The sequence below is a fragment of the Eptatretus burgeri genome, chromosome 1, assembly GCF_056783735.1.
Source record: "Eptatretus burgeri isolate ZD-2024b chromosome 1, Ebu_testis_v1, whole genome shotgun sequence".
Classification (NCBI taxonomy): Eukaryota; Metazoa; Chordata; class Myxini; order Myxiniformes; family Myxinidae; genus Eptatretus; species Eptatretus burgeri.
The window spans coordinates 46,821,655-46,844,209 of NC_140961.1; the positions used below are offsets into that span (position 1 = coordinate 46,821,655).

Below are 22,555 nucleotides of genomic sequence, written 5' to 3' on the forward strand. Positions count from 1 at the left end.
GACCAGTGACCCTAAAAATATGGGTTTGGACACCTCAACCAGGCCATTTGGATGCTTACTTTTGGAGATATTAAGAAAAATTGATATTTTGATAATGGCGACTGCTAATTTGCATATTAATGAGCTAAATTTAAATGTTATTAAATTTTAAGTGGGTTTATCATGACCAGTGACCCTAAAAACATGGGTGTAGACACCTCAACCAGGCTATTTGGATGCTTACTTTTGGAGATATTAAGAAAAATAGTAATTTCGACAAAGGCCACCACTAATTTGCATATTAATGGGTTTCTACAAAAATTCTCAAGGGTGCCAGAGTTGCATCAATCGGAATATTCATTCAGATGGTCTGGTGATGACAAAAATGCAGAAAAACATTGTGCGGACCCTTATGCAAGGTCATCTTGAAAAATGGTGTTTGACATCCGGACTATGACCTTTCATGGGGCCATGGTTTTTGGAGGCACTCTCTGGACCCAAAATTGTGCTGGCCTTCATTCAAATGTAGGATTTTAGGGAAATCCCTGCACGACCTGTAGTTCTTTAAACGAGCTCCAGCGCACATTCCCGCTTCAAGTTATGCCCCAAAATAACCCAACCTTTGTCTCCTCAGTGTCCATCGAGGCTGTTGTGAGTGTAGGATGAGTCTGTGGTAGTTGAGGCGGTTGTAGAGTAGCAGGAGCACATTGTGGAATTTGTAATGAGGTCGGATTGTAACGTGGCGTTGTGGGCAAGAGGTTGAAGTTCCTTGTGATGGGATTGTGAGTAATGGTCGCAATTGCAATGGAAAATGTAAGCGTGGGTTGTGGGGATTTTTAGTCGTCGAAAGAAGCGGTTGTGGTGAGCGTGGTCTAATTTGGTGCGCGGAATGAAGATCTGAGGTGAAATGGCAGTTGAGAATTGGCGCGCAGTTTTGGATGGAAAATTGACGCTCAAATGCGAATATGGAGCTCGTGACACGCTTGCTTGGTTACTATTGTCTTTACTGATTTGCGTGCGTGCTTGCTTGCGTGTTTCATGTGAGAGAAATAGGTGTAGCCAAGAACTGTAGAGTGGAAAAACTGAAAAGTTTGAAGATTAAAGAGGTCTAAGAAGTCAAAACTGAAGGAGTTCCATGCAATGTATATTTCCCCTTTACCCACTAGACATATGGAAAGGACTAACGAAGACACATACTATTGAAATAACTGTCTTGGGATTGCTGTATGTTGTGTGCCATTGCCTCGGAGGCATGTGGTTTTCCAGCACCACAACAATATGTTCCCAGACATGTTGGATGGCGTTTACGTCAGGACTCTGTGGTGCCAGGCAAGAACCTGCAGCTCATTCAGTCTCTTGTAAGCAGGTGTCATTCTTAACGCGTGGGTCTGTGATGCTATCTTCCTGCAGTAAATGTGGTCAATGCAGTACTGCAAAACACCTTGCTGGTGGTATACAAGAAGCACTCAAAAGCACACATTTACTGCAAGAAGATGGTGTCAGAGCTACAACTAAATCTACTCCACATTTGGCAAAATGTGGTTCAGGTTGTCATACAGAATATATTGTGATGGTTCTGGGAACCGAGATCCCCAAGGCAATGGCACACAACATACAGCGGTTCCAGATTCAGTTATTCCATTATTACATGTTCCAGGTAGGGTCCCTCCCCTTGTGTTTAATAGGTTACAAAGGGAATATGCATTGTGAGGGATCAGGTTTTCCTCATTTCCACCCCCCCCTCTCATTCTTCTTTGTACATGATTGAACACTCTGCTAGCATTCACAACCCTTGCTCCTGGCAACCACCCCCACAACAGGCAGGGAATCAACTTTAACGACTGCCAAACTCCACCCCTTCCTGATCTGCCTAAATAGCGGAGCGTTCCACATGCAAAAAGCTGGTAATTATGTGGTTAGCTGGGTGTTCGCTGATCTGTGAGTTTGCTGCTGGTTGCTGGTGAGAGGAATGGGGAGGAATGCTCGAAGCGAGCAGGTCAAGCCCCATCCAGTTCAGGCGATGTGTGGAGTGAGAGGCAAGGCCAGACCAGCGATGCCACCCATTAGATAATGCGATTTCTAACACGTTCCTTCTCTCTTCTGACTCGTCTACTGTGGATGCACAACGAGTAACCATAAGGGCAATGCCCAATCAAATCTTCTCTTCAGAGCCAATACTAACTCACACCCTGTCCATTCTTCATCTTAGCACTGACACCTCACCATGCACCTCTTCAACATGCACCCAGACACCCCTTTGCTCCTCATTTACCCCCACCCTCACCTTCCCCACACTTTGGACCAACATGTGCCTGTGTGTTCGTGCCGGGTAAACCAGGTCGTCGCCAATCCCTCAGCGTCTCTTTTCTATCGATCTCTATTTCTCACACACATCTACAATTCTGCAGAATGAACCCGATGGCACCTGTAATGTTAATATCAGTGAGATTGTATATGCTTGATAGATTGGGGTAACTCTGCTCTTTGTCCCTTTGTTATTGCATGCATGTCTTTTACCGCACCGCACAAATACTGTATATTATGTCCCTACTGTACGGATGCCCATGTGAATAAATCCGTCTTCACTATGCCACATGCTTTTCCTCTCTCTACCCTGTGAATAAACCGCTGTTTATTGGTCATCTCAACCTGCTCGTCGTGTCCCTTCCTCAATTGGTCCAGCACAGTCTGCATTATTGTCAGATGGAAAGTTTTAACTCACATGATTTTGCTCTCGTTAGCCAGTACATACCCACGGTTCTCGCTCGGCCGTACTTAGGTTGACGGTTGTGCAATGAAGGCACGGACGTCGATTGATCGGAATCAGATGGGGAACCCTGTTAGAGTTGACAAGTTAATTGACCTTCGTGACTGCTTAGCAACCCAGCAGGCCACGGAGTAATCCGCGGCATGTCGGCCTACAGGGCCCAGCATTCGGGAGGAACCCGAGTGCTTCCCTCGTGATAACCTTCGAACCCCGGATCCGCAACAATATCATCGATTCACTGCCATAAGTGGTTCAAGCACCGGATGATGCCAAAGGTCAGACCAGTATGAATAAAACATCACTGGTCCACAGAGATGACATTTTGAGGAGACCAACCATCAGAATCTAACAGATTCATAATGAAAGCAAGAAACCATTTCCGTTTATGAAAGCAAAAACAAAATGTTTATTATCTGCAAATCAACTCTTCTTATTTTAGAAGAGACAAGTCTGGAGACGACGATGGTTCACGAGCAATGCACATGGTTCGCCTTTTTATCTTGCCAAAACGAAGTTTTTGCAAGGCATGTGAGTCAGCTTGTACGTTTTTTTTTTGTTTGTTTTTTTTTGGCTGTAATCATGTATAAAAAATTCTGCAGAGCACAGTTATCATTGGAAATTTTTGTAACTTCGCATATCAGAGGCCTATAGAGGTCCCTTTCAGCGCATAAAATTATGAAGGTCAAGGTCAAAGGTCAAGGTCACTGTCGCAAATCAGGGGAGTCGACGAAACCCTTACTTTTTGAGTAATTTTAATCTAAGTCTCCAAACTTTATGGGAATGTAGTATATGGTCTGGCGCTCAGCTGATTAGTTTTTGGTGGCAATTGGCCTTGACCTTCATGGTTAGCACCTGAGGTCAAACATATTTGACCCCAAGGTCAAATTTTCAAGTTTTAGGAACCATATCGTGTAGTACCTCAAATTGAACACCTCGATGAGTGCTTTCTAGATATGTCAAGCTTGAGACATTATGACGTCATTTGGTGACGTTATGAGGCAAACATATTTTTCATGGTTACTCTGTAGAACGATTCTCATCGGAATCTCTCGTAGGCAGATATTCCTCAAGGAGTCGCTCCTGGTGGATAGCAGCTCTGTTCACCTCAGTGTGACCTTAAAGAAGTCACACGTGGTCACCTTTTGGCAAGATATGGGTCACCCTGCGGGTGACATTGGTTTATTTTTTATTTATTTTTTGACCTTCGAGGGGACGCCACGGGCAAACTGGCGGGAATCAGGAAAAACGTAAATGATGAAAGTTGTAGTACTCGAAGAGCTCTACTTGCATACCAACTTCCATTCGAAACAGTTGAAAACCCTTGGAGCTCAATGCCCAATTTATTGGTTTTTTTGACAATTTCTAAGTTCGTGACCTTGTGACCTTGACCTTGGTACGAAAATGAAAAATCGAGCTCCGTGTGGCTATGCAGGTGCCATTGGGCTAACCAAATACCGAAATCTCTGCCAGATTCGACAAACCCCCTCGGAGAATATGTAACTTGAAACCAGCTACCCCCTAAAAACACGTTTTTTGGGCATGGCTCCGCCCATAATGGGTGCACCACGCCCATTCTCAGGAAAACACAACTAGATTATGATATCAACCTCCCACCCAAATTTTATCAAGATCGGATCAAAACCCACGGAGCTATGCTCGGGACAGACAGACAGACAGACAGACAGACAGACACACACCCATAACGAATAGAGTGGTCACTTACTGACTCGTGAACCAAAAAAAATTAATGACATAATTCCTTTGTTACTTAACGTCATAACTGTAAATATGCAGAGCTTTGTAAAAATGCTTTTAGTTGTTTGTCATTTTACAACTATCATGACCGGACAGTATTAGATTAGACTGCGCTGGAGACTGCAATCCATTAGACGAGATGAGAATTGGCTGCCATCCTTTGTAACCACACAGCTATTCAAGAGAACACCTGGGCACATTAATTTGTTTATCATGTCGAAGCTGCAGGCCACAACAGCAACCACACTCTCAGACAGCAAATAGTGAGATCATCTGCTGCAGAGGAATGTCCAAGAAGACCAGACCACTATTAGTACCATTACGAGAAGCTCGCTGTGAGCAGCCAGAGGGTTCGAACACACACCAGCGATGGTAATGCTGTTAATGCCACAAGGCTTTACATACTCGACTACTGAGCCGCTGTATACGGCACGACTTCCCTCCAGAGCTGTGACGTCATTGAGAAGACCTGAGGCCATGAGTTAGGCATGCGTAAACATGCCGTCAGCTGTGGGCTCCATTGCCATCCTCACAAAATCAGTTGTATCGGTCAAAACTAGGACTTGTAATTTCTTCAGCATTTTCAAGAATTGTCAACAAAGGAAATGAATTTTAAAAAGCTGCTGAGCCTCCTTCTTGCGGTCGACACTACAATAAGTTTATTACGGAGAATTCCTGAATGGTAGAAGTAAGCTCCGACAACTTGCGGGGTGCACATATATCACCCCTCCCCCCCCCTCCCCGGCCAAACGTGAATGCCGAGCACCACAAATATCTGGATTCAAAAGGTATTTTAAAAAAATCGATATTTTTCACTGGCCTCGGGCCAACGCTAAAAATCAAACCCTGTAAAGGCCACGCACGCTACCACATACAAGTCCATTTGATTGTGTTCATACCACAGATTGTGAAAACTAGAAAATAGCATTTGACGCGAATGTCTCCGCCCATGTTGTATAATCGACCCATTGTTAAGTTTGATCTCAATTAAAGGTCACTTGAAAAATTAAACGTCACGTGAGAATAAATGAGAATAAAAGAGAGAGAGAGCGAGAGCGAGAGCGAGAGAGCGAGAGAGCGAGAGAGCGAGAGAGCGAGAGAGAAAAGAGATATCGGAAGCTTCTAATTGGAGTTGTGGTCTGAAAAATTATTCTCAAAGGGTGATGACCTTTGACCTCTTGAACCCAAAATTGAATAACTTCATCTTTGCATTGCAGTACACACCTGTGACAAGTTTGGTTGAAATCCCTACGGCCGTTCACAAGTTATTGGGGGTAATAATATGATTTTCAAACAAAGGGCGCGTGCACTTCAACCTTTCATCATTTGCACCCAAAACGCATTCAGTTCTGCTTTACATTACAGTCTATTCAGGTGCCAGGGTTTGGTTGAAATCTCTTCAGTGGTTCACAAGTTCCTGCGATACCAAAACAACGATGACGGACGGACGGACAATCCGAAAACACAACGCCTCCGACCTTCGGTTGCGAAGGCATAATAAGGGTTTACAACTGTTTGAGTTCATTACATTTTGGCAGAGCACTATCGATATCCAAGCATAATAAGCTTTAAATCAACCAGAGTAAAAAATGGCAGCCTCAACTTTAAGGGAATATAAAAATTACACGAAACCAAACCTTAACTATCAATTAAATCACCTTCACACCAACCCATAACAAGCAAAACACAAACAATCTAGCACAAAAAGAGGTTTCAGATTCTCCCCCAACCCACCCCCTCCCCTCCCAACCCACCTTCCTCGAACCTCTCAACATGCCATTACAAAGGACACTCCATCCACATCATCCCTCCACTCATTGTTGTGCAAGCAAAGCATTTCATGGTGCATCAAACACCACCATTAGATAACTGCTGTGATGACAACAACATGTCACTTTTAACTACAGTAGCACTTTACAAAGGTGGAAAATAGCAACGTGTGCAGTACATTGCACGGCGTGTTGCGTTTGAAGCTCAGTTTGGTGCTTTACCGAAACGTTTGAGATTGGTAAACGCACATAGTTTGCGAAAAACAAGAAACGCGCTACCGTTTACAACAAGGATTCCCTTGTTGCAACGCAAAGGCGTCAATTATACAAAATACCATTCGAAGGGTTTTTCTGCTTTTATCGTGGGTTGGTCACGTCATTTCGCTTTTGGTGAGTCACAAAGCCTTTCTAAAAAAAAAAAAAAAAAAATTAAAAAAGGACAGGAGCAAAAAAGAAAACATGACGAGCATATGTGCACACCGCCGTGGATTCCAGGCAGGCCGAAGCTCGTCATCCATCTCGTGGTGGATTTACGCAAAACGTCAGTCCTGGAATGCTCATTTCAATGCAACTCACAGGACTCGAATCGAACACACAGATGTCACGTGGCTATTCGCCAGCTTCGTCACTTAAATAGCAAGGGGGCTTTTGCCAGCATTTTCAAAGTGATGGACAAGGTTCAAATACACTAGACTTCGACACCCAAGAAACGCAGCTTAAAGAGTTCCAAACACCCCATCTCAAAAAACTCTGCCAAAAAAAGAGTCAATTACCTCAACGCCACCATCACGCACACCACTAAACTGAGCCCATCACTCCAACGTCACCATCACAAGCACTGCCAAACCGAGGTGAAATCTTTGAATCGACGCCTCATCAGATCCTTTCATGATGATCAGAGGAGGAAGGCACATTCAATGGGAATGATCATCAGGTGCATGGACTCAATTACGTTTCAAACACACCCGTTTACACCTTCATAAAAAGTACAACAATAAATGTTCCCTTATAAGGAATTTCAACACAAGCTGGCCATTAGGCCCATCAAGCCTGCACTAAGAAATTGCCAACCTATGGTTCATTGTCCATGCTGTGTCCTTTTTAAACACTGAACGTCAAGCAAAGAAGCAGCATGTACCATTTTAAAGTCTTTGGTACGACTCGGCCGGGGTTCGAAGCGCCGACCTCCCAGACACGGGGCGGATGCTCGAACCATCGCACCACCAAGTCTGGTTAATATAAAGGAAAACACCTTAACAAAAGAAAACTAGAGGGGGAGCACTCGGGCGAGTGCAAAACCTCCGCCGCCAATACTGCTGGATCACTCAAGTGAACCTTATATCTTATTCATTAAATATGATGTCAACAGTGCTGACAGAGTTATAGTTCTTTTCTCCAACATTTTGGGGGGGGGGTTGGAAATCACTTAAAACATGCAGAAATGCAAAAAAATAAATCGAAATTTTGTTGAAAAAAAAGTTGCAAAAATTTTTTTTTCTCTAACAATTTTTTTTGGGGGGGGAGGTGGAAATCACTTAAAAAAATGTAGAAATGCAAAAAAAAAATTTTTTTTTCTCTAAAATTTTTTGGGGGGGTTGGAAATCACTTAAAACATATAGAAATGCAAAAAAGAAATTCTCTAACAGTTTTTTTTGGGGGGATAGCAATTTTTTTTGGGGTGAGGTTAGAAGTCACTTAAAACATGTCGAAATGCAAAAAAAGAAATTCCCTTTTTTGGGGGGGGGTAACAATTTTCTTGAGGGTGAGATGGAAATCACTGAAAACATGTAGAAATGCAAAAAAAAAAAAATTTTCTCCAACAATTTTTTTTTGGGGCGGTTCGGGGTTGGAAATCAATTAAAACATAGAAATGCAAAAAAAAAAAAAAAAAATTTTCTCTAACAATTTTTTTTGGGGGGTGGGGGTTGGAAATCACTTAAAACATGTAGAAATGCAAAAAAAAAAAAAAATTCTCCAACAATTTTTTTTGGGGGGGGGGGGGGACCAAGTCCAAAATTTAATGGCATGATCCTTGAACCATACCTAACCCCCCCCCCACCCCCACCAAGTTTCGTCGAAATCCGTCGAGGAGTTTTTCCGTAATATTGTTCACAAACAAACATACAAACAAACAAACAAACAGAAAGGGGTGAAAACAGTAACCTCCATCCATCTTCGAAGATGGCGGAGGTTAACAAAAACGTAGCTGTGCAAAAGTGGAGGTTAATAATCTTATATATTATTTCCGAGTTTGTGGTTTCGTGTCGCGCTATCTTCGACTTTGTTCTGCGCTCGAGTAACGTGATATTCGGCTTACATTATCTCAAAGACCATATGAGGTGCATGGTACAAAAAAAGTAAATAAAATGGTTCTGAAACAGTGAAATCGTATTCCACTTACTGCATTAAAGTAAAATTACTACTGATACTGTGCATCAGTTCCTTTCTCAAACACACCCACCCCAACATGTCGCGCAGAGCGCAGGTTATGCTAGTCAATAGTATGTGCCGGCATATCAACAACACCTCGTGCTGCAAATCCTCAAGCAAAACCGTATGTCACCTTATGGAGCTCCCAACAAGGCCTTGCACCCGAGGGGCTCCCACGGCAAAACTTTATCAGAAAACGAATGAACCGAGTGAATGACTATGGGTACAATTTTCCCTTAAAATGCTTCATAAAAACGGAAAGCTTCATCTGCATGGCTCTTTCTGCGAATCACGTTACAATACCAATATTACACCGTTCTTCAACAATGTTCTCTGGTTGTGATTGTGGTGTCGTTTGTCGGGAGGAGTTGGTAGTTTTTATTGCCTGCTCTTAAAGAAGACAGTCCTCATAAGCATGTTGGGGAGGAATACAACCTTTTCGAGATCAATCGTTGAAACAGGAATGTTCCTGCCAATGATGGCCACCACAGGGCACCCAGTGCCGTCCACACCTAGGGTGAAACATGAAGTACATGTCAATCTGTCCACACCGAGGATGGAACGTCAAGTACAGTACATCCTCATCAGCAAATACATCCAATTAGATTTAAAATCCTTCACATAATTAGGCACGCAAATGTACAGATGGCAGCACCCACCCACCTGCCATTGTGTCTGGAGGGCAGTGCCCACTGCCCCGTCCCCCCCTTTAGCATTATGGCCCAAGGGCAACGCCCACCTGCCTGGTAAAATGCTCTAAGGGCAGCAATGTCCGACAGATCTTCGGTCTTTGCCTGCTGAAGCCATTGCTGGTAACTGGGGAGGAGAAGGAAGGGTGGGAGGAGATAGCCCAGTGAATATACACATTACATCTTCATAATTAGAAGGGCACTTGATAGAGCGCATACCTCCACTACATAATGCCTGATCCACGAGAACAAACGGGCCCAATACATTTTTGAAATATCATGCTATACACTACTATATCGTTTTTGGCACTAGCTCTCAATGGTGAAGAATCACTTAAAAAATTCTAGGAGTCGGTTCCAGATCAAGATCTTCACCAAAATCTAATCAGTTCATCCTTCACACACCGAACCTGTCCACAACATTTCATCCAGATCCGTCCACAACTTTTTGAGATATCCTGTACACAGACAAACAAACAGACTGTAAGGGGTGAAAACATAACCTCCTTCACCTTCGGTGGCAGAGGTAAAAAAAGTACCTGCCCCTCCAACAAAAATCAAAAGAACCTTTTCTGTGTACAAACTAATATACGAAGGGAAACCTTCAAAAAGAAATAATAAAAATAAATTTAAAAAACAATGATTAAGGATTTTAAATGAACAAGTCTAAAGACCTACCCATGGACTGGAAGAAACCAACTTTGTATAAGCCAAACTTTAAATGATTCTTCATCCGTTTTACCATTCGCAACAAAACCAGATCCATCCATCCTTCCTGATACTTGTTTGTACATTAGTCGGGTCTGACTTGAGTTAAAAGGTTCATCAGTCGAGTTGTTATACTGATGGGACCCTTATGTGGCATAACCAGCTCCACAACAGACTACATGAAGCACAGAGTAATAAAATAAAGCCACACATCCATGCCCAACCCGCACCCTCCTCCCTTTCCCTGGTTCATGTCATAACCATCCTTGACCATTAAACAGATGTACCTGTTTGACAATGTGACTTTCAAAATGACATAATCTGCCCCAGAACACTTGGTGCGCATGTACAGAAACCCCAGGAAACGGCGGTGTCTGGGGCAACAAAATATATCGTGTGCTTGAGATCAAGGTTGTTCCCTAAAAATGGTTCACAACGCTTCTAAAAGAAGCCGAAAATACATGGAATTTTCCTTGCGAGAAGGGGTACAACGAAATGTACCCGAGAAGGGGTACAACGTTTTCCTTGTTGTTGCGAGAAGGGGTTGCGAAATGGTCCTTGTTCCTTGTTGTTGCGAGAAGGGGTTGCGAGAAGGGGGTCGAAATGTTGCGAGAAGGGGTACAACGTTTTCCTTGCACAACGAAAGAGTTGGAGAACTTTCTGAACTCGTCCAGAAAGCTGACAGCTTGCAGCTCTCCGTACTGCACACTCTCAGAGGACGTGGAGTGGTGCAAGGCCCAAATGTTAGGAGACGGGCACGTTCTACCCAAACCTTCGACCATCGCTGCCAGTGAGTGGACTTTGAATCTTGAGGGATTACCTCATTTGAACATGGCAGGCTTGATGATTTATTTCATGGAAATCTGTTTTTGGAAAAACGATGCATCATTCTCAACATTCAGGAAGACTTCACAGAGGGAGACACTGGATCTGGCTTGGTTGTTTCTTAACAACGATGGGAAGGTCATATTTTAGGCTCGTCTATGCTATGCGCAGAGCAAGTTTAAAATGATGATATTTACTGTTAATCAAGTTGGGGAGGATGGAGGGAGTGGTAGTGAGAGTTGGATGGGCTGTGAGTGCCCTTATAAAGGTATATATTTTTATTTGGTTCTGGGGCCACAAGAGAAACACGAGATTTTTGCATCTATTGGTAAAAGGAAAGGCATCCGCGTGCGTGTGTGCGTGTGCGATTTATCCACTGCTGCTGCTCGATTATTGCATCAACAGGAAAAGGTAAGAACTCGACACCTCTCATCCATGGATATTTTTCTCGTATTCCTGCGAGTCAAATTTGCATTCTGGAACATAACAATAATGGTTAACCAGATAGTAATAATGGCTAACCAATAATCTCAAACCTGTTAACCAGATGTGTTAAAAAGATGATTTGAATTACAGATTTCACGCTACCAACGGCAGGTTAAAAGTGCCCGTCAAGCAGAACTGAATCAATGAAAAAGTACACATAGCACATGCACAAAAGGCCTCGTTAGCATTCATAGTCATTTCGAAAGTCACATATTTCAGGTTAAAAACGCACATACGTGCACATTTGTCCATTATCTCTGAATGTCCTCGTCTTACATGTGATACATGTACAAGCTTCTCCATGAGCCTTGCATGGACATGACAGAATAAAACTATTGTGGTTTTGCTCATCAAGCTGCCTCCATGTTATAGTACTGTTATGTCAAACTCCATTCTGGTCAATGGGGACTCTTGTTTGGTCTGTTCGAATCAGATGTGCAAATGCAATAACGCCCACCCGCGTTCCTGAATGGTGTTGACAGGCCCTTTGTGGGTCTTGGCCGCAGCCTGGAGGGAGAGGTGGCGAAGTCGGTCATGGTTTCCTTCCATTTGCGCAAACGGATGATGACCGGGTCGAGAGAGCTCAAAATCCTCATCACTTTCTTCGTGTCCATCCAGATCTCCCCCTGGGCAGATATTGCACATGGGCAGACAAGTAAATGTCATCACGACTACAAGAAGCACATCCATCAGAATCTCAAACAAGGCAGCCATCTCCATGGCAACTAACACAGGCTGGGTAAAGCATCAACACCCGAGAAAGAAACAATTGTATGCTTCAGCAACTCTCGGATATATTATTGTACTCCTGGATAGGCAGTACCACAGCTCATTTTCACCATACTAAAATACAGCTTCTCAAACCTGTGTTCAACGACAACCTTGCTTCAGCAGGTAGGTGTGTGTGGTGTGTGTGTGTGTGTGTGTGTGTGTGTGTGTGTGTGTGTGTGTGTGTGTGTGTGTGTGTGTGTGTGTGTGTGTGTGTGTGTGTGTGTGTGTGTGTGTGTGTGTGTGTGTGTGTGTGTGCGCACATACACACGCACAACGCACCTAGGGGAGAGTCAGATATACGAATCTGCCTGTCTGGAAGCAGCGGTTCTCCATTGCTATCACCGACCTCTTGGGGCAGTAGTGCGTGGGCACGAACTTCCTCACCAGGTGACCGCGGGAAGTACAGGGGCAAGAGGCGTGAGTATAAGGCCTGCCAGGATACACAAAAGGCCCACTGTAACCGACCAATTCATCAAAGAATAAAGAGGTAGAAAAATACTTTTAACCCTAGACAAAGGCTCTTGTAACCCTTAGCACTCAACAGGGCAGAAATATTATTAAATCGGTTATCTGATTCTTCAAGGCCCTAGGGTATTCTACCTTCAGTATAAGCACGTGTGTACGCATGAGTAAGTCAGTCACAATATCTCAGGAGCATGTTCGATAGCTCATCCATCCATCCATTGGAACCATACTCTGTTCAGAGCGTTGGTGATTCCTAAGCAGTCTCCTTGGCTATTGGACACAATCCTGGACAGGTCGCCACTCCGGCACAGTATACCAGCATGCTGGCACTCATTTTGCCGACCTCAGAAGGATGACAGGCAGAGTCAATCCCACCTGGTGTTAATTCAACAGCCAAGTGGGATTTGAACTCAGGACCCTAGGATCCCAAGCCCATCACTCGAGCCATTAAGCCAACACTAAGCAAACACTTTTCAAGAACCAGCACCAAATTAAGCATTGGGTGGTCTCATCACCCAGTGTTTCTCCAATCATAACAGGTTGTGAAGGGGTATTTTAGGTGATCCATTCTTTTAAAGGGAGTATTTGAGTGCCAACCCAAGATATCAAGAGGGAATTTAATGGTCAATCACAATGAGTTCACTGCCATCCGGCGTAGACCAGGCAGGGTACCCCTCCAATGAAAACATCATTATTAAGCCATGTGTGTTATCGACCAACAATTTAACAGTGACAAGGTGATCTACAGTACAATATAAAAGGAGTTTGGTCTTGGCATCCCTGCATCCATCCGTCGCTGCCTGCTTGCGTCCACAATTATCCAAAAGGGGATACCACTAATCAAGCCCAATCTGCAAACAGTTTGATATAGTTGAATGAGGTGAGAATAGATGGGCCATTTTCAATTTACATTAAAACAAAAACTCTTCCTCCTCCATCTTCTTCTTCACTTATAATAATGGTGAGTTCTCCTTCAAACCTGTTTCTCATATTGATTAGATTCAGAAAAAGCTTGTTAGCTCGGCTGTTCAAAGAACAGAGAGCTATAGTGATACCCCTGGCGTGAGCGTGAGCATGAGCGTCAGCGTGAAAATGTTAAAGTTTTTGGTGCAAGTTATTTAGAAGCTTACCATTCATTTAATATGTGTATTAGGATGCTGACATTTGGCATGGAGGTTCCTTTGGGGTATATTATTGATGTAGTGAAGTTGAAATTAAAAAATGATTTCAAATGTTTCACATTTTTGACCTGTTTTGAACTTAACTTTTTTGTAGCACATCAACGTTAAAGTTTTTGGTGCAAGTTATTTAGAAGCTTGCCATTCATTAATATGTGTACTAGGATGCTGATATTTGGCATGGAGGTTCTTTTGGGGTATATTAATATGGAATAGGCAAAGCCGAGAAGCGAACGTAGAATTCTTCTTACATTCGTTTCTTAAATATATCAAATTAAAGTCTTTTTGCTATGAAAAAATAAATATTACCTTAACATTACATTACCTTCACAACAACAACTACACCGCCGAGAACAGGATCTCATCTGCAAAAATAAATATTACCTCAACATTACCTTCACAACAACAACTACACCACCTAGAACAGGATCTCATCTGCAAAAATAAATATTACCTCAACATTACCTTCACAACAACAACTACACCGCCGAGAACAGGATCTCATCTAAAAAAATAAATATTACCTCAACATTACCTTCACAACGCCAACTACACCGCCTAGAACAGGATCTCATCTGAAAAAATTAATATTACCTCAACATTACCTTCACAACAACAACTACACCGCCTAGAACAGGATCTCATCTCAAAAAAAAAAAAATCCTCAACATAACCTTCACGACAACTACACCGCCGAGAACAGGATCTCATATAAAAAAATAAATATTACTTCAACATTATATCTCAACATTACCTTCACAACAACAACTACACCGCCTAGAACAGGATCTATTCTCAAAAAAAAAAAAAATCCTCAGCATTACCTTCACAACGACAACTACACCACCTAGAACAGGATCTCATCTAAAAAAATAAATATTACTTCAACATTGTACCTCAACATTACCTTCACAACAACAATTACACCGCCTTGAACAGGATCTCATCTGAAAAAATAAATATTACCTCAACATTACCTTGACAAAAACAACACCGCCTTGAACAAGATCTCATCTGAAAAAAAAAAAAAATCCTCAACATTACCTTCACAACGACAACTACACCGCCTAGAACAGGATCTCATCTAAAAAAAAATACTAGATTGAACGTAGAATTCTTTTTGCTTTACCTATAACTTGTTCACAACTGTATACACAATTTCCGGTTACTTCAGCCTGGATTCGGGATCAGCGATCAAATAATGTAAATCACGATTAAAAATTATTTTTGATGATGAGGGAGATATCTTTATTAAAATCAGTGGAGAAAATATACACCATGTCTGGTATTTGGGTCTTTCATGTCTCCGACGATGCCTTTATCTCCCGGCATGCATCATTCCCCATGACAAAAACCGGAACCAAAAAAAAACCAGAAGCAAAAACAAAAAGAAAAAAAAGGGTCCTAGCCAACCACACGGATTCAAAATTGCCATGGTATTGTGTTGTTGTTTCCTATTCTCTCATGTGCACGCGTTAAGTAATATTCACAAGATAGAAATAAAACCCAATCGTGTTTATACACCGCACAGCGTTTAAAAACAACCGGAAGCAAAAGGGGTCATAGCCAACGACACGGATTCCAAATTGCCAGGGGTATTGTGTTGTTGTTGTTTCCTATTCTCTCATGTGCACGCGTTAAGTATGAAGCTCACTGCGTTTGCTATTATATTCAATACTAATATTTTTTCAACATTTCCGTTTTATTCATAGAACAGCAATATATTGCCCTATCAAACAGCATTTCTGATTATACACCACCCTTCGCTCGACTTGCAACACAAGTGAGACAAAAAGATCGGAAAAAAGTAGCTGATATTTCAATAATTTATTCGCATGATTTTTAAAGGGTGAAAGTTCATTTTTCGTGAGCTGTACTCTTTCAAGTTATCCTGAAACTGAGCCAGGTTCCAAAGCTTAGGGTTCAAATCCTTAATACCATTGCCTTGAGCTGGATTTGAACCCACAACCACTCAGACAGTGGTCCGACAGCTGAACTACCATACACACATTGGTGCTATCCGAGGTAGGTCAAGGCTGTTTTGTTTATCGTTTTCACATGATGTAGGCCAAAGGAGATGGCACCGAGAGTTGGATGGGAGAAAGGCAGGGCTGAGGGTCTCCCCGTCAATGTACAGACGCGTACACACGAGCACACGACAATCTGCTGTTATAAAGTCAAAGCATCCTCTCCAAAAAACATCACAAATCATTAACTGGTTGATAAAGGAAGGAACTCATGGTCTCTCTCCCAATTACCCAAAAAAATAAAAAAAATTATAATAATGTATATCCTGGATTTACAAAAATGTCGTTCCATGAAAAGTTGTTCCACAAACCCAGTGCAAGGTTCAATTTTTTTTTTTTTTAAACCCCTCAGCTAAAGAAATGGAGGCAAAACGAATAAATCAAAACGTGTCACCTGTTCCGCATTAGACACGGCAAACACGACCGTTGACAGTCCTTCCGGATTATTCTCCAGAAATCTCCGTACCGTTCCTGGAAGGAAATACAGATCGCCCATCTTAATAACAACGCCGAGCTCCAAACACAATCCGACATCGTCGTGACAGACGGAAGAAAAATACCACTCTGCTTCGCATAAAATCCCAAACAATCTTGCACCATAAGGATTGGGAATATACCGACGATGTGGTACAGTAATTAGCACAGAGGCCTCTGGATAATTATTATTGCAACGGCAAAAACAACATCTTATAATGACTGTATATCAATTAGAATTACAAATTTTACTTCTCAAAAAACAAGAAATAAAATTAGAACCCTTGTAACCAAACTCGGTGATTGAATTGTTAGAGCGTCTGCTCTGAGTCTGGGAAGTCGGTGGTTCGATCGTCGATCGAGCCACATCAAACATTTTTAAAATGCTACTTGCTGCTTCCTTGCTTGACACTCAGCATTTAAAAGGATAGAACACAGAAAAAACAACCATGAAGTGGCAATCATAGCATGAGCTTTAATGGGCCTAATGGCATCTTCTGTGTTGAAGTTCCTTGTAAGGGAGGTATGATGATTATTATTATTATTATTATTAAATTCATCACTTGCACATTCACAGTAAACCTTGAAAATTGCATTGTCAGTGCAATTCAGAATTACAGGATAATCAAAATCCTGATTATGATACAACTACAAACCACTTACCCTCCCATCCACTACAAACACGAAGCAGTGAAGCTCCCCCTCGATTCGATAACTAACCGCCCCCTCTCAACTCCTCTGTAGTACTATAACAGCTGTTTCAAGAAACTCTGAGAGATTTTTGAGCTATTCAAAATTTCACTGTCAACTCACTGACAATTAATCTAACATCCAAACAAGTTCAGCAAGTAATGGCAACCGCGGGCTTACGCAGGGCGATATGAGCCGCATCCTCAGGAGGAAACCCTCGGCGTTCGGTGTTGATGACGCACAAGCCAAGAGAAGTCAAACCACGTTCCCTAAGCAGAAACAACCCACAAATTGTGTCCATTACAGCACATAGCGAAAAACTGTGGAAATGGAATATCGCGTCACACTAAAGGTTCGTCAAAAATGTGAGCAAAAACAGCTCAGGTTAACACATGCCAATAAACATGCTCTCCAGCTTAAATATGCCAATCAACACGAAGGGTTGCCTTGCGTGACATACACTTCCTTCCCTCGAAGAGTAAGGCTACTCAAGCTATTTCTCGACAAATGCTCCTGTTACTCTCACAAACCAGGAAATTATATGCCTCCATCCCACATGATGCACACATATGCAAAATTGTTCTACATTGGTCAAATGACCAAATAAATCCTCAAAGGACAGCCTTGTATATCAGTGATTCAAGCTGAATAATGAAAAAAAATGACATGGTGGCAACATTGGCAAAATATAAAGCACGACAAGAGGAGCACGAGACCAAACAAATTGTATAACCTTCAAAAGCAAATGGTACATTGAACTATGGAACATGCGGTACAAAACTACAGGTTGCTGCTGGAATGATGGATGCAAAATGTGCATTCCTCATCTCAAAAAGGGCATGGAATAATCTCCTCCTGGTCATTGAGTTACGACTATAATAACTGCATCTGTTGCACCAAAGTACAAACATGATCCCCAGTCTCCAAAAGGGAACCACTGAACATGGCATGAAAGGGATATCATATACAATTGACTCTACGGTTACTAGTCTCTCCACATCACTCGCAAAATCCTGCTGGAAGAGGCGTGACATCTCTGGACATTTAAGGTAGCAGATGAGGAAGAAGGAATTTTTTAATTTGTTCAGGATAGTGGCACAAAGTGTGGCATCTTTGGCACGAAATGGAAGGTCTTTGGTGATATTCTTCCCTGAAAGGACTGTGTACTCAACAATGGATCACCCACCCTGTATGGAAGAGCCATCAATGTTGATCACTGATAATACGCCACATTGCAGGGCAAGGGAACAATAGGGTGGTTAATCGTTAAAAGGACATCTCACATCGCTGTGAGCAGTGCCTGGCGGTAGCAGTGATGAAGCTGCATCTCGGCAGCGGTTCGATACCGAGGGTCAAACCGGGGGCCCACCGTGTGCAGGATAAAACGAGCAGCAAGGCTGCATCCCTTTGTTACGCGCACCTCCCCTGTACGGCACCCTACAACAAGAAGGCAGAAAGAAACCGATGAGAAAGCACATTTGTATTGCAATTACAGCTACATAGATATATTTTATCAACAGTGAATATAAAGGATAAATTCTTAATATTTAATCATAGATTAAATATCCGTCTATGTGCTCAGTATTTAAGGCGATCCGGATCTTGTATATACAAGAGCAGAGTCCAAGAGATTAAGGTTTTGTCTTCACAAGAAGAAGAACAACAAGAAGAAGAACAACAACAACAACAACAACGCCGAGCTCTCGTTGAGCAGCATTCGCTAGGCGAGACGCTGCTAAAAACATATATGACTGCTACATTGTGTGACCGTGAAAATACTGCGGCCGCTTTATAATCGCTAGTGCCCGTACATTTTGTAGACCCTCCGGCCGCCGAGCCAAATGTGACAGGCCTTACCTCGTGTTTTCACCTTCATTTGTGATGTTTGTTTTTTTAATGATCTTGTGTTTTAATTAATAACAAAAAAAGCAATCCAATCACGTGTTGTGACGGACTGTCGGGCAAGGATTGAATTTCACAGAAAAACCAGTTGTAATTTGAAATATCCATGATTACGTCAGCCCGATGCGTTTGATGAAAGTGATTGTGGTTCTGCGGGCATCATGTTGATGAGCTGCCCCGGGGGCAGCGCTCTCGCAGAGTGCATGAGCGATCGGAACCCAGGCCGGAGCACGAGCCTGTGTGGACCTTGTACCCGTTAACATACAATACATCGCCACCGAAGGTCATTTACTCATCTTATTTTACCTTAAACATGGGTAATTTCAGTTTAAAGTGTCTTGAAAGTGGGTTTTCTTTGGGTCCACGAATGGATTAATTCACTCCATTATTTCTTATTGGGAAAATGTTTTTGGAATCCGAACTTTTTGCAATCCGAACAGCCTCCTGGAACGAATTAAATTGGGATTCTGGGGGCACCACGGTATAGGCAAACACCTATACTCTGATCTCTAGCGGTAGCGCAGGGTGGACGCACGGTCGACGCAGACTGCCACGGAGGCCGTACGTAGGTGCACGGCGGGCGTAGGGGAAGCGTGCGTCGACCCTGTGTTGCCCGCAGGTTGTCACACAGACGGCAAGGCCACCGTACGGCGACCGTGGAAATAGTTCGGCCGCCGTAATTTTTTGGGGGTTCGGAAAATTCATTTTTCATTGAGAAGAGCTTAAGGCAGCCACACGAATAAAGCAAGCCCACCGTACGCCCTACGTAGGTCGACGTGGAACACATCTACATCATAGCTTGGCTTGTTGAATTGCTACGGCGAACGTAGAAATGAAAAAAAGTTATAACTCCGCGCTATAATTCCACGGCGACCCTACGGCCTGTAAAATAGAGCCATACGGCGTAGGGCCTCCCTGAGACCACCTCAGTTTCTCTGTGGCCGCCACACGTTTCTGTCAATTCAGAGGGTGTACGGCCGCCGTATCCTCGCCGTAGAGCAAATGTGACCTCGGCCTCAGTAATCCGCTTGCACTGTGGCACATGCGTAAGGCAAAAATCATAAATCACCCTCCCCCCCTTTCACTGAGTGGGTAGCGGGGGAGGGGGGGAAATGGGGGCAAGGATTGTACCCATGACTTTACCCTGAGTACTACCGACACGTATGCATAATTTGATGGATATCGGCCCAGCCCTATTTTTTTCTACAATTTTCAGATGTACACATAGATACATACACACACATACATACATGGAATTGCATTACTTGATGTAGTGGAAATGCTTGCATGTCGATCAGTTGCTTCCACAATGGATAAAATATAAATAAGCGATCTTTCAAATACGGACACCTGTGACATCATCTCTGCCTCCATCGTTTAACGATGACAAACTTGATATTAACAAGGGGGGACAAAATCATTTCACTTCCTAACTGTTTCTCAAATTATGAACTACACAGGACGAGGATCAAATCTGTGCCAAGTCAATTGCGAGGGCGTTTTATAACCTCCCCTACCCCCAATCAAGCAGAAAAATGGGAAGTGAAATAACAAAGGTCACCCATTGACTCACCAGTGAGACTTTTCAACTTCCCCTTAAGATGTTCAGAGAGCTTACATACGGGATTATGTCGGTTTGTTGGATACTATAAAGCGAATGGCTTTACAAAGTTTACATTTACCAGCGGCAATTGAAGGCGCAAGTGGAAGATAATTCCACCAAGTGGAAGATAACACACTTGCAAAAAAGTAAAATAATTACCCCACACACACGAAGCGAAAACCGGGGGATAAGCAATTGGTTCGCTTTTGTCTGTCTCTCTGTCTGTCCTTCTATGCCTGGTGTTAGTTTAAAGGTTAGGTTGGCGGGCTTTGGATCCTAGGTTCCTAAGTTCAAATCCCGCTCAGCTGTTGAATTAACACCAGGTGGGGTTAACTCTGCCTGTCATCCTTCCGAGGTCGGCAAAATGAGTGCCAGCTTGCTGGTATACTGTGTCGGAGTGGCGACCCGTCCAGGATTGTGCCCAATAGCCAAGGAGACTGCTTAGGCAGCACTAACGCTCTGCACAGAGTATGGTCCCAATCTCCTCCTCCTCTGTCCTTCTGTCCACAAACATCAGTTTGCGATCGAGGAACAAACTGATTTCAATGGAATGTCATATGTTGAACACAAATCTGCAGTTTCACAGGACTTTGGCTCTGAATTCCTCCCGATTGCACATGCGCAGAGAGGAGTGAGATTTAAAAACATTTTACACCGTCAGCCTGTCTGGCAGTCAAACAAAATTGAAAAAAAATATTCCAAACAGGGAACTTACTGTTTTTGAAGGACGTTATAATTGAAGGACAGAAACAAAAGGCATGAAGAACTAATGCAACCTGTTCAATAAGGCGGCATAAAAGAAGCTGCATCAATGGTGGTAAGTTCCGGAATTTTGTTCTCCACAACCTTGTAAATCTTTAGATACGTGAACACGACAACACAAATCGCCTTTTTGACACTTCCAAAGCCCTTCCGTTTGGCAGTACTTGGACAAAATATTACAGCATTTTATGTCATCACGATCAATCAAATTTTTCGCTCTGAGACCCCGTCCATATGCCTGGTGTTGTCTTGATGGTTATGTTGGTGAGCTTGGGATCCTAGAATCCTGAGTTCAAATCCCCCTCTGCTGTTGAATTTATACCAGGTGGGGTTGACTCTGCCTGTCATCCTTCTGAGGTCGGAAAAAATGAGTGCCAGCTTGCTGGTATCCTGTGTCGGAGTGGCGACCCGTCCAGGATTGTACCCAATATCCAAGGAGACTGCTTAAGCAGCACCAATGCTCTGCACAGAGTATGGTCCCCATGGATGGATGGATGGATGGGTGGACCCCACCCATGTCCTTGTTTCTCAAGACAGTGTGGGGTAAGGTGTTCCATGAACTCTCTCTAGTTAATGAAGAAATCATCTCCCCTGCATCTCCTTTCCCAATTTAAATGTTGAAAACACCCCCAAAGCAACACAGCCTGCTATTATCGGATGGAAAGGGGAAGGGCATGGGGGGGGGATTGAGGGGTAGAGGAGAGAGGTTGAGGAGGAGGAGGAGTTAAGGTGGTGTCTGAAGGTGCAGGAGTTAGTGTCTCTTCGCATCCCTCGGAAATAAAACTACCACTTTTGATGCAGGTAAACGACAACCAACCAATTGGTGGAAGTCCAACACGTCCAATTGCTGAATCTTATTATTTCATGTGTGGAAAACAAAACAGTTTCATGATTATTATGATGAAATTGAAGAAGCAAACCTTGGAGTTTGCGCAGTTCTTCATGCAGCTGTGGCCCAGCGTGGGCGCTCATGCTCTCATTCACTGGGTTTCTGTCCGACAGGCGTTCACTCGTCGTGTTCACCACAGCCTGGCAATCCAACAATGCCACCTCACCTACCCTGAAAGGGCACAAGCATGAAGGAAGGAGCAAGAAGTGAGAAAAGTGAGAAAGAAAGATCAGAAAAACTGGTTCCTGTTTCATCATGTGTGGATGCGGTTTTCCCAGCTTCATGAAAAGTCTTCAAAAGCTAAGATTACCAGACCTCATTGTTTCCTGTGCTGCTATAATCATGTCTTGCATCCAACTCCCGTGTTATGTTATCGATACATACTT

The 22,555-nt window shown here is 43.1% G+C and overlaps 1 protein-coding gene across 9 annotated transcripts in view; it reads right to left on the reverse strand.

The window, feature by feature from the left end:
- The window catches only part of GDAP2 (ganglioside induced differentiation associated protein 2), a 76,245-nt gene that overhangs the window by 18,016 nt on the left and 35,674 nt on the right, over positions 1-22,555 (reverse strand). For all 9 annotated transcript variants that reach the window (XM_085882489.1, XM_085882479.1, XM_085882461.1 and 6 more), the window contains 8 exons: positions 22,201-22,340; positions 18,297-18,450; positions 17,194-17,282; positions 16,244-16,320; positions 12,459-12,609; positions 11,866-12,034; positions 9,440-9,516; positions 9,136-9,212 (listed from right to left, as the gene is read on the reverse strand). In XM_085882489.1, the coding sequence (XP_085738615.1) occupies positions 9,136-9,212; positions 9,440-9,516; positions 11,866-12,034; positions 12,459-12,609; positions 16,244-16,320; positions 17,194-17,282; positions 18,297-18,450; positions 22,201-22,340 (934 nt within the window). The remainder of the gene's footprint in view (positions 1-9,135; positions 9,213-9,439; positions 9,517-11,865; positions 12,035-12,458; positions 12,610-16,243; positions 16,321-17,193; positions 17,283-18,296; positions 18,451-22,200; positions 22,341-22,555) is intronic.